Genomic DNA, 12,500 nt, shown 5'->3' on the forward strand with positions numbered 1-12,500 from the left:
GACATGTAATAAGAATCAAATGAGTCCTTAGGTTCTTTAGTTCAGAGTTGGGAGCGGAAATGTCATTTTAGCTCTAAACATGACCTATAACGACCTAATGAGCCTTAAATGTGCATAAATAGATTCGAATGAGTTTTAGAAAGTTAAAACTATGCATATTAATCATGTAATAAGAATCAAATGAGTCCTTAGGTTTTTTAGTTCAAAGTTGGGAGCGGAAATGTCATTTTAGCTCTAAACATGACCTATAACGACCTAATGAGCCTTAAATGTGCATAAATAGATTCGAATGAGTTTTAGAAAGTTAAAACTATGTATATTAGTCATGTAATAAGAATCAAATGAGTCCTTAGGTTCTTTAGTTCAAAGTTGGGAGCGGAAATGTCATTTTAGCTCTAAACATGACCTATAACGACCTAATGAGCCTTAAATGTGCATAAATAGATTCGAATGAGTTTTAGAAAGTTTTAACTATGCATATTAGACATGTAATAAGAATCAAATGAGTCCTTAGGTTCTTTAGTTCAAAGTTGGGAGCGGAAATGTCATTTTAGCTCTAAACATGACCTATAACGACCTAATGAGCCTTAAATGTGCATAAATAGATTCGAATGAGTTTTAGAAAGTTTTAACTATGCATATTAGACATGTAATAAGAATCAAATGAGTCCTTAGGTTCTTTAGTTCAAAGTTGGGAGCGGAAATGTCATTTTAGCTCTAAACATGACCTATAACGACCTAATGAGCCTTAAATGTGCATAAATAGATTCGAATGAGTTTTAGAAAGTTTTAACTATGCATATTAGACATGTAATAAGAATCAAATGAGTCCTTAGGTTCTTTAGTTCAGAGTTGGGAGCGGAAATGTCATTTTAGCTCTAAACATGACCTATAACGACCTAATGAGCCTTAAATGTGCATAAATAGATTCGAATGAGTTTTAGAAAGTTAAAACTATGCATATTAGACATGTAATAAGAATCAAATGAGTCCTTAGGTTTTTTAGTTCAAAGTTGGGAGCGGAAATGTCATTTTAGCTCTAAACAGAAGCAAACAGAGGAGAAACACACAGATGGAAGTGAAATTCTAAAGACCACCAGATCAGAATTCACATGCAACAGCAGCAAGACCAGCAGATTAGTATTCAAAGCAATAAATTAGCAAATCCAGCAGACTTGTAATTATGGAAAAATTAAAGAACTTTACCAAATCCATGAAGATATAAACGCTTCCATCTTTGTGTCTAAACAACCTAAGTAAATAAATACTCGGTTGTAAAAAACTTAGCCCATTGCTCACGAACCACATCTATTTCCTCATCGGTATAAGGCGCATTTCTTGGAGTGTAAGCCTGAAATAAGTAACATGATAAGTAATGCTACTTGTAAATTAAGAATTCTACTACGTAAAAGTACTAGTATTAGTAGTTCAACTAACATATGGTAAAAGAACGAACATTGTCTAACCGCTCATCAGTGTTATGGTGTAACGTGACTATTTCATGCATGAACTTCATAACGTAATAGCCACACTCGTGGGCGCCGACTTGTTGAGCACACTGATTTGGAGATAAATCATAAATTATATATCCAAGTAGTTACCCAAAAAAAAAAGTAAAGCTAATTAGTAAGCATGATATACCTTTACATGGAAGCCTTTCAACCCCTGCATAGTCGCTCTATTCGGACAAATCCCATCATTAAACTTGTACACTTGGTATGCCCTGGAAGTTGAGTAAAACTTCATGAATCTGATTCGGCACGAAAAGAAATAACTTAAAAAGAATTGAAAGTAACTTACAAACACAAGATTCCCCATGCACTATTTTCTCGGTTGGAACCTATCGCAGAGTCGAAAATATACGCACAACCTCTACGTAGGTCTAACACGTACAAAATCCAATGATTTCTGCATTATATATAAATGTTATTGCAACCTTATGCATGAAAATAACAATAACATAGCTATTTACCAAATATCGATCAATCTCTAACACTTACTCTTGATGGTATGGGATCAAAAACCACTTGGTAATGTTAGGATCACCCTTCTTCTCCTTTTCAATTTCAGCATTGAAAACTACTTTCAAATACATTGATGCAGCCTGAGGGTTGGCCTTGATTCTAGAGCTTGACATTGCCTCGGGACAAACAAACCCAATCTGAGAGTTGTCAAATGCAAAGGTGTGTTCGTGGAATAAACACCTACAAAGTAAATGTATAATGCAAAAATTTCAAAAACTATTATAGTTGACAAAACCAAAAACAAAAATATCGATGGAAAAGTTTACATCATATACACTTGGATCACTGAAATGTTGAGGCACGCCCCTCTAAGGAACTCTTCAACGTCAACCTCATTTACATAAGTTTGTCGATCTTCGTCATAATGCCAAACCGAAGCGGGCAATGGGATTGAAGTATTTTTATATACATCACCGGGCGCCGTATTGATGATAAACTTCAAATAATTGCATGATGGGCCAAGACCTTGAATTGTGTCGTCTGCCAAATTTTGCTTCTTACTTTTGGCGGCTGATTCTTCAGTTTTACGATCACAACTACCTACCATCTCTTTGGCCGTCTTAGAGTTCTTCGACTTCGATTTCGACTCCAACTTATTTGAGCATGAATTTCCCTGTAACAATAATGTTAAGCTAGCATGAAAAGTTCAGTTTTGATTTCAGTGTTGAAGCACAGGGGAGTGGGAAGCATATGGTTTACCTTGGCCGTTAACTTCAGTGTTGTCTTCTCTTTGGACCCTAAATCAAGTGTTGCCTTCTCTTTGACAATTAATTCTGTTGTCTTATCTTTGACAACTAATTCTGTTGTCTTCTCTTTGACAATTAATTCGTTTTTCTTCCCTTTGGAGCTACCAACCACCTCTTCAAAAATCTGACTCCTGGACTTCTTTGTTGGGCGTGGAGTAGAGTACTCCTAAACAGAGGTAGAAACCAAAGGAGTTCAAGGCTCTGAATCTAATTCTAAACAGATGCATAACGCAATGAATGACAATTAATAATAAAAAAGTTATACCTCGTCTTCTTCGAAAATCACCAAGTGAATTGGCCATTGCACAAAACTAGCAAGAGCCCTGCCTAAGTTATTGAATCCATCTCCAGTAGGTACCGGAAGAGTGTCATCATCATGTCCGTCGTAAATACAATCAACTTGGACCTTATAATGACTAGGCTTCATCGATCTAAAGTGTTGGTGCAACGAACCATCCAATGGGTACGCCATACCATCTGCCACTATCACTTTGTTACCCAAAACTTTATCCTCAAGGGCAAGACGACATGGAGTTATGGCCTTCACAAATAAATTTACAAAATTTCAGAAATCACTACAAAGTACAATATTAAAAACCTAGCTAGGGGTGTTTTGAGTGTATGCACTATAGAGAATATATACCTTCAGCTCGCGTGGTTGCTGCGATGAACTCGGACAACAGGTTACGAGTGCACGGTTAACATCAAACTCATCACTTACAAGAGCAGAATCAAGTGCGGGGGTAGAGAGGGTGTGTAGTTGACCGGTTGCTTTCAATGTGGCTAGTTGGTTTTGGAGGGCCTCCGCCACCTTTCTCTCTAATTGATCTTCAAACTCCCTTCTCACCGAAGCTCTGATTGATTCGATAGCCTCCGGTGATGGTTCAATATGGCCACATCTACTACTTCGGTCTATTGGACCGAAAGCAACTTTGTAACCGACATTAACTCCACCTGTTGCCTTGACACGCCCACGGTGATCCTTTTTTCCCATAGCCTTGGTGAGGGCATCTTCTCCCTGGGTGAATGAAATATTTCCTTTTCCCTCTTCTTCTATGTACTCCAACTATAAGAATTAGGAAAGTAAAAATTAGATGGTATACATGATGGAAAGGAGAAGCAATCTTAGCAATAGAACTAGGAATTAGGAAAGAAAAGGATATAGAACGTAAAATTTCATATGCACTTACAGCCATCTTAGCAATATTTACGGCTTCTTTATCATTCGGGTCAACTTCCCACTTTCCCTCTTTGTTTTTAACTTGATGAGCCAAGATCCACTCTACTGATCTAAACTTCTTAAATCTATCTGGCGCTGTGGTGAGTGATGAGGTCACTGAGGAGGAGCCACTTGAGAGGGTTAAAGCTGCCTCTGGCGGTAGTCGCCCATCATTTATCCACTCTGGTCTCTTTCTAACATAACCCTTTTGGCCTGTGCGATGTGGGTGCTTGTTTTGTAATGCACTTTTACTTGCTTTTTCTCTACGAACCTGTCAAAAAACACATAAAGAACATGTCGAACATTTAAAGATGGCAACAACAAACTAATCATATAATTATATAAAAAAATATCTAGCAAAGTAAATTCATTATTACCAACATCTCCGGCTTGTTTCGTTCTATCACAAATGTTTTCCAATCATCCTCTGTGATTTGATGGTAGATGTCCCAAGGCATGTCATTTGTCTGATGTTTCGGCATTTTTTCTTTCTTAGTTATCCAACGCCGCGTTAACCTGGACTTGAAAGCTCCAAAGCGTTTCGCCACACACATATGAAAATATTTTTCTCTCCTTTTAGCCGGATCATCAATAATGTGGAACAGAAGCTGTTAATTTTATGGATAAGAGATTGTTAGAAACGTATGCTACACAAATAGATAATCTAGGAGAATACAAATCAAGTTTTTATTCAATGTTTACCTTGGTCTCCTCCCAAAACCCCTTCTTTGTGTGTTCATCTAACGTTGAATATTCTTTCACATTAATGTTAATTCTAGCAGCACAAGACCCAACTTGCTTCCCGTATTCTCCTGACCATTCTCCATCGGGGATTCCATATTGATTATACTGAAGATGCATAGGCTTTTTGGCTTGAACTCCTTTTGACGGACCACGGAATTTGGTCTTTTTACTAGTGTTGGTACCTTGTGATTCCCCCGTAGGATGACTAGCTCCATCAATTCCCTGTATTTCATTATCACGATGATCATCCATGGTAGCTACGGTCCTGCAACAAAGAAAAGAGAGCAATACTTAGTAAAGGGAGCAATACTTAGAAAAGAGAGCAAAATGCTACAATTGGCCATTTACAAAGCTATACCTAAAATAATGGCCTTATGGTATTACACCTAACATGCAAAACAATCCCAAATCAAACCTCACCTAAAAAAACAACCCAAAAAAAATCATAACTCACCAGTTCTACGAGATCAATGCACAGAACTGATCAGAACTGACCAGTTCTGTGCACTGATCTGCACAGTTCTGATCTGAGCTGTGCAGATCAGTGCACAGAACTGATCAGAACCTGACCAGTTTTGTGCACTGATCTGCACAGTTCTGATCTGAGCTGTGCAGATCAATGCACAGAACTGATCAGAACTGACCAGTTCTGTGCACTGATCTGCACAGTTCTGATCTGAGCTGTGCAGATCAGTGCACAGAACTGATCAGAACTGACCAGTTCTGTGCACTGATCTGCACAGTTCTGATCTGAGCTGTGCAGATCAGTGCACATAACTGCACAGTTCTGGGCAAAATGCTACAATTGGCCATTTACAAAGCTATACCTAAAATAATGGCCTTATGGTATTACACCTAACATGCAAAACAATCCCAAATCAAACCTCACCTAAAAAAACAACCCAAAAAAAAAATCATAACTCACCAGTTCTACGCACTGATCTGCACAGCTCAGATCAGAACTGTGCAGATCAATGCATAGAACTGATCAGAACTGACCAGTTCTGTGCACTGATCTGCACAGTTCTGATCTGAACTGTGCAGATCAATGCACAGAACTGATCAGAACTGACCAGTTCTGTGCACTGATCTGCACAGTTCTGAACTGAGCTGTGCAGATCAGTGCACAGAACTGATCAGAACTGACCAGTTCTGTGCACTGATCTGCACAGTTCTGATCTGAGCTGTGCAGATCAGTGCACAGAACTGATCATAACTGACCAGTTCTGTGCACTGATCTGCACAGTTCTGATCTGAGCTGTGCAGATCAGTGCACATAACTGCACAGTTCTGATCAGTGCATATTCCTTGTGCTACTTGCAGTTCTCGTGGATTGATAAAATGCAATATATGTCAAATTTGATTCCTGGTCTAATTTGATGATTCTGGAGTTCAAATCTTCACCTTCAAACATGTAAATTACACCATACTGTAAGCAAAGTATCAAATTGTAAACAAAGTCATCTTCAAAACGGTTTTTATGTACTTATCCATCATCAACCACCAGAAAGCAAACATCAGAAACTAAGTTACCAATCACAAAGCCATGCAAACAAGAACAGGTAATTGATATTATTAGACAAAATGTACTGAAAACTAACCTAGGAAAATTCAACTGCAATTTCTGCAACCTGTGCTTGGAACCTGGCTCACATAAGAGGATACGACATTCACCAAGTTTACACCTGTGTGAAAAAACCAGATAAAGTTAGTCAAGTTATTAGAAGTATCAGACTCTCAGTAACTTAAATAGGAGGGATAAAGTAGGAGACTATCACTGCAATTCCTCTTCACAATACAAGTGGCAATTGATTGGGGTTGAATTTTTAGAAAAAAAATATGAATTAATATCCACAAGTATCCTTCACTATTCAAATTTAAGTAGTCAAGATAACAAAAATTCCAAGGCGCACAGGCTTTCAGATATGAATAGAAAGAACAAAGTCAAAAACTTCAACAATGCATCAGAAGTGAAGCCCGAACTTACACATGTATGTTTCAATTACGATTCGTAACCCATATTCCTTCCGTATGATCTGTACGCATATGATTAGTATTATTTGCATCCTCCTCTTCTGGCAATGGTTGAACAACCATTGGTAACGGAGGTGTGTCATCATACTCATCATACTCATCTTCATCTACAACATCATCAATACCCAAAATATGTCTTTTTCCTTGGGCAACAACACGCCATCTAGGATCAATATTGTCAACCACATAAAAAACTTGCTTAGCTAGTGATGCTAGAATGAATGGCTCGTCACTGTCACTTAGTCGATCAAAATTCACCAAGGTTAAACCCGGGAAAATTTCATCTCGCTTCACACCATTTTGGTTGTTAGCCCACTGACACCGAAAAACAGGGATCACAAAATAGGTATAATCAAGCTCCCATATTTCTTCGATAACACCATAATATGATTGTGTTGAATCAACCGGCCTTTTATCCTTAGCGCTTGCATAGACCCTAGATGATGCAACAACCTTTACTCCACTATTTTGCACTACACTCTTTTCATCTTGCCTTCTAGTGTAGAATGTGAACCCATTGATATCATATCCTTCAAAAGATCGAACACATAGTCGAGGACCTCGAGATAACCACTTGATCGTATCAGAAACATCATGGTCTTGTTTCTTTCCAACTTCCTTCTTAAACCATTCAATAAATGTGCGATTATGTTCCCGCATCAACGCTCTTTCCTTCAACTTAGGATTACAATGTTGCAATTCAAGCAGATGCTTTTCTAAATAAGGATGAACCTCTGTAAGATGCTGCAACACACAAAGATGTGCCTTCTTCTTCCTCTCCGATGGAGGAGATATCACATTTTTACCAATTACTCCCTCCCCTGCGAGCCTACCAACATGTCGAGATTTTGGAAGTCCTATTGGTTCAAGGCTTGACAAAAACTCAGCTAGATATCCAGAAATCTCTTCTTTAAGGACTCCCCGAATGATACTACCCTCTGGATTAGCCGGATTCCTTGCTTTGTCCTTTAAAGTCTTAAAAAATCTCTCAAAAGGATACATCCATCTTAAGAACACCGGACCACATAACTTGACTTCGCGAACTAAATGGACAATCAAATGCACCATTATATCAAAGAAAGAAGGCGGAAAATACATTTCAAATCGACATAGAGTTTCAACAACATCATTGTGCAAAGCATCCAAAGTCTCCGGATCAATCACCTTAGCACATATGGAATTGAAAAACAAACAAAGTTTTGTTATAACATGTCTCACGTGTTTCGGCAATATCCCACGAAGTGCAATTGGCAAAAATACATTAATCAGTGCATGACAATCATGAGACTTCATACCAATCAACCTAAGGTCCGAGAGAGACACTAGGCGCTTAACATTCGACGAATATCCCGAGGGAACCTTAATGCCATGTAAGCACTCACAAAACTTCTTCTTCTCCTTTCTCGACATTGTGTAACACGCTGGAGGCAGAAAGGTCTTTGTACCATCCTTTTTTTTAACAGGCCACAAATCTGGTCGAATATTCTTCTTTTTCATATCTTTCCGCACATTCTCATTGTCCTTGGTCTTTCCTGGTATGTTTAGCAAAGTCCCGATGATAGCATCACACACATTTTTCTCAATGTGCATTACATCGAGACAATGCCTAACCGACAAATCTTTCCAGTAGGGAAGATCCCATAATGGAGACACTTTCTTCCATAAAACACCCTTTTTAGACTTGGACTTGAAGCACTTACCGTATTTGGTTTCAACATTTTTGATACGTTCATAAACTTGTGATCCTGTCAAAGGTGTACGAGCTACTCCTTCCTCGGTGAACCCATTGAATTCCTTCTTCTTCTTACGATAAGGATGATATCGACTAAGGTGCTTCCTGAAATCTGGGTAGATATTTTTCTTGAAATGATCCAACCGTGTGGGCTTCATGTCCTCTTCACATATAGGGCATGCTTGTTCTCCTTTGGTTTTGTACCCAGACAAGTTTCCATAGGCCGGAAAATCATTTATGGTACAGAAAACCATTGCCCGCAATGTAAAGTTTGAGTTGGTGTGAGCATCGAACATTGGAACACCTTCATTCCACAACAATTTCAAATCATCTATGAGTGGAGCGAGATACACATCTATATCATGTCCTGGCTGCTTAGGCCCTGAGATGAGGAGTGACAACATGATATACTTGCGTTTCATACACAACCATGGAGGAAGATTGTAAATTGCAAGAAGAACCGGCCAAGTGCTATGCTGACTACTCAGAGAGCCGTATGGATTCATCCCATCTGTACATAGAGCAAGTCTCAGATTTCTAACCTCCTTGCCAAATTCAGGATACTTCTTATCAATAGTTCTCCATTGAGGAGAATCAGCCGGATGTCTAAGGAATTCATCTTTCTTCCTCCCTTCCGCATGCCACCTCAGATACTTAGCATTCTTCTTTACGGAGAACAAGCGCTCAAACCTAGGTATGATCGGAAGATACCACAATACCTTGGCGGGCGGTCCCCTCTTAGCTGAATTGGCCCCTTTACGCTTGTAACGCGACATAGAACACGTTGGACACTTATCCAAATTTTCATACTCTTTTCTGTAAAGAATACAATCATTTGGGCAAGCATCTATCTTGACGGCCTCTAAGCCTAAGGGATTCGTCAATTTGTTGGCATAATAGGCAGAGGTGGGAATGTCATTGCCATCGGGAAACCAAAGACCTAGTCGTTTCAATAATTTCGTGAAACTTTCTTCGGTCCAACCACTCTCCGCTTTCAAGTTGGAAAGTGATGCCACACATTCTAACAATTTGAATTTTGTACACCCAGGGTACAAAGGCGTCTCAGCAGCCTTTAATACCTGCTCGAGTATGTGAGGTCGTTCATTCAAGTGATCTTTCACCGCATCCATCATTTCATTTATTTCATTATCTTCTTGCTCATCATCATCCATCTCATTATTCTCAGAAATATCAGAATCACTCTCATCACTCTCATCACTCTCTGCCAGAACATCAAATTCATTCACACTAGAACTTGGACGATCAAGTATTTTCTCACCATGCCAAAACCAGACATGGTAATCTTGCTTAAACCCACGACGAAATAAATGATCCTCAATTTCATCAATATCAGCTAACCGCCTTACATTGTTACAATCACGGCAAGGACAATAGATCTTTGCGGCTTTCGTATTCCGTTGGTGTGCTAAAGCACATCTAAGGAACTCCTCAACCCCACTCAAGTATTCCACCGTAGTATGGTCACCGTACATCCAACGACGACTCATTTCTAATAACACAAGGTTTTACACAGAATTAGATAAATCAAGCCACAAATTCTTAATTTTGACACAAGAACTATACTAGCTTGGCATAAGATCTTTGTTCTCTAATGATGCAATCTTAATTTTGACACACGAACTATACTAGCTTAGTTTCTGATGTTTGCTTTCTGGTGGTTGATGATGGATAAGTACATAAAAACCGTTTTGAAGATGACTTTGTTTACAATTTGATACTTTGCTTACAGTATGGTGTAATTTACATGTTTGAAGGTGTAATTTACATGCATGAAGTACTGTTTTAGCTTCTCAGTGCACTGATCAGTTCTGTTCTGTGCACTGATCTGCACTGCCCAGATCAGAACTGTGCAGATCAGTGGACAAAACTGATCAGAACTGTGCAGTTATGTGCACTGATCTGCACAGCTCAGATCAGAACTGTGCAGATCAGTGCACAGAACTGGTCAGTTCTGATCAGTTCTGTGCACTGATCTGCACAGCTCAGATCAGAACTGTGCAGATCAGTGCACAGAACTGGTCAGTTCTGATCAGTTCTGTGCACTGATCTGCACAGCTCAGATCAGAACTGTGCAGATCAGTGCACAAAACTGGTCAGTTCTGATCAGTTCTGTGCATTGATCTGCACAGCTCAGATCAGAACTGTGCAGATCAGTGCACAGAACTGGTCAGTTCTGATCAGTTCTGTGCATTGATCTGCACAGTTCTGATCTGAGCTGTGCAGATCAGTGCGTAGAACTGGTGAGTTAAAAAAAACTAAGATTTGGTTTTAAGTCCAAACCTTGGTCTGATGGCTGATTCTTCTATTGCAAAATGAGGAATAGATGGATATAAGGAAGACAGGGTTGAATAGCTTGGTCTGAAGTTCCTCGAGAACTGGCACCAAGAAGCATAAAACAGAACATCTACACAGTCCTGATTGAGGTTGTACACCAAATGCAGCGCTTTTTGCAATGATGCTTCATCTCCCTTGAAAATTAGAAGTAAGCAAATGCTATTAGATTTAGTTGAAAAGTAACAGAAAGGAAAAAGCTCCACATAAAATAACATAGCTATAGAATCTCCTAATTTGGTTATTAAAGTCCTTTCTTAAGTTAAATATCAAACCACAGTTTGTTTCCATGCAACAGGATGGATAACTGAATGAGCCCCTATGCATGCAACTATGCAAGAGTTAAGCTACAAGCACCTGGCACTACTCATACTCAGCCATAGTCAAAAGCCTTGTAAGTAGAACTAGTTAATATGAGACTGGTCCTCGGCAAAGGAAGAGGCACGGAGGTTTGCTGCGGACTGTGCATACATTTTCAAATTTTGACAGGTGCTCGACGACCTGGCTTGATTAAATTTTTAACCAAGAAACAAAAAAAGACTAAAAAAATCTCTAGGGGGGCAGACTAGTTTTTTTCACACCGTTAACATAATACTTGCAATAAAGAAGTGTTTACAATCTGCGTTATTATCAGATAGTGTAGCAGGCTATATCAGGTACACCAGCTGGTTGCATCAGGTACACCAGCTGGTTGAGCTGCTGCGAGCCCAAACCACAGACCGATAAATCCAACCTTGACCGAAAATGCCATAACAACTAGTACAGGCAATGCAACCAAGTAGAAGGTGACAAAGTTTATTGTTGCACCTATTTTAGTCCTTGTTGAACCTGTCAAAGCCCCACAGGCAGTTGTCTATGGACAGTTTCCGATCTCACAAAACCCCAGAATAGGAACTCAACAATAGCAAGAGCAATATTGTAGCATAATAAAAATGGAACTAAAAGAACTTGAAAATCAAAGCAGCAGCAACAACAGTCTCCACTGTCATACATCAGAATATTGTAGATAAGCGTGTACAAAAAACATCACAATATACTATAGTGAATACATCAAGCTATGGTAATTTTAGAGCCTATAAAGCTACAATCCAATATCAACGATTAGTTTACATCATTAATAAACTATCAATATTACAATGAACACATGAGTATATTTTATGCAGACATATTTTCAACAGATTCATATCGATTCGCTCCACTTAAAAGTTCAAACACTTCATTTCATCTGCATACTTTGGATCGAGCTACTCACATAGCTTACATAAACCATCACCATAAAAGAGACCTTCATCATTTAGACACAAAACCCATATCACTAACTTCTATTTTGTAACTGAACTAGAAAAATTTAACCTAACATCTATTTTGTAACTGAACTAGAAAAACCACAAATATCAAACCCTAATTTGTAAATTCATCCAATATTGAAACATTAGCCTAAATTCTCTGCATAATCAACTCATTATGCTCAACTAATTGAAGAGAAACTGAATTTTAAGACCAAGCAAAACAAGAATCAATTATAACCTAACCTTGATATATTGCGGCACTGTGTGAAACAGAGTCAACCGAGATAGGGAAGACGACGGTGGGGAAACTCTCCTTCAGATGGTGGTGGTGGAGCCGCGCGGTGAGGAAGGTGGTGGTGG

At 38.9% G+C, this 12,500-nt stretch overlaps 2 protein-coding genes across 2 annotated transcripts in view; both read right to left on the reverse strand.

The window, feature by feature from the left end:
• LOC130464892 (uncharacterized) overlaps window positions 1–2,254 on the reverse strand; it is a 4,162-nt gene extending 1,908 nt beyond the window's left edge. Inside the window, exons 1-5 of the mRNA XM_056834065.1 lie at window positions 2,001–2,254; window positions 1,801–1,908; window positions 1,642–1,723; window positions 1,457–1,558; window positions 1,207–1,351 (exon numbers count right to left, since the gene is read on the reverse strand). Coding sequence (XP_056690043.1) covers window positions 1,253–1,351; window positions 1,457–1,558; window positions 1,642–1,723; window positions 1,801–1,908; window positions 2,001–2,137 — 528 coding nt within the window. The 5' untranslated portion in view covers window positions 2,138–2,254 and the 3' untranslated portion in view covers window positions 1,207–1,252. The remainder of the gene's footprint in view (window positions 1–1,206; window positions 1,352–1,456; window positions 1,559–1,641; window positions 1,724–1,800; window positions 1,909–2,000) is intronic.
• Window positions 2,255–2,286: 32 nt separating this feature from the next.
• Window positions 2,287–11,447, reverse strand: LOC110785886 (uncharacterized). The gene is made up of 9 exons (XM_056834064.1): window positions 10,801–11,447; window positions 6,335–6,418; window positions 4,692–4,998; window positions 4,367–4,597; window positions 3,961–4,260; window positions 3,414–3,836; window positions 3,036–3,311; window positions 2,724–2,936; window positions 2,287–2,637 (listed from the first exon to the last, which is right to left on the reverse strand). The coding sequence occupies exons 1-9, from the start codon at window positions 11,067–11,069 to the stop codon at window positions 2,287–2,289; spliced, it is 2,454 nt and encodes an 817-aa protein (XP_056690042.1). The 5' UTR covers window positions 11,070–11,447.
• Window positions 11,448–12,500: the final 1,053 nt, after the last annotated feature.

This window comes from Spinacia oleracea, unplaced genomic scaffold, assembly GCF_020520425.1.
Source record: "Spinacia oleracea cultivar Varoflay unplaced genomic scaffold, BTI_SOV_V1 SOVchr0_013, whole genome shotgun sequence".
In the NCBI taxonomy this organism is placed as follows: Eukaryota; Viridiplantae; Streptophyta; class Magnoliopsida; order Caryophyllales; family Amaranthaceae; genus Spinacia; species Spinacia oleracea.

Bases quoted from the DNA above. Each gene is read 5' to 3' on its own strand.
- LOC110785886 (XM_056834064.1), bottom strand. From the start codon at position 11,069: ATGTTATTTTATGTGGAGCTTTTTCCTTTCTGTTACTTTTCAACTAAA. The intron at 4,261-4,366 runs GTAATAATGAAT...GTTTTTTGACAG, and splicing joins GAAACAAGCCGGAGATGTTG to GTTCGTAGAGAAAAAGCAAG. The intron at 3,312-3,413 runs GTATATATTCTC...TTATTTGTGAAG, and splicing joins AGCAACCACGCGAGCTGAAG to GCCATAACTCCATGTCGTCT.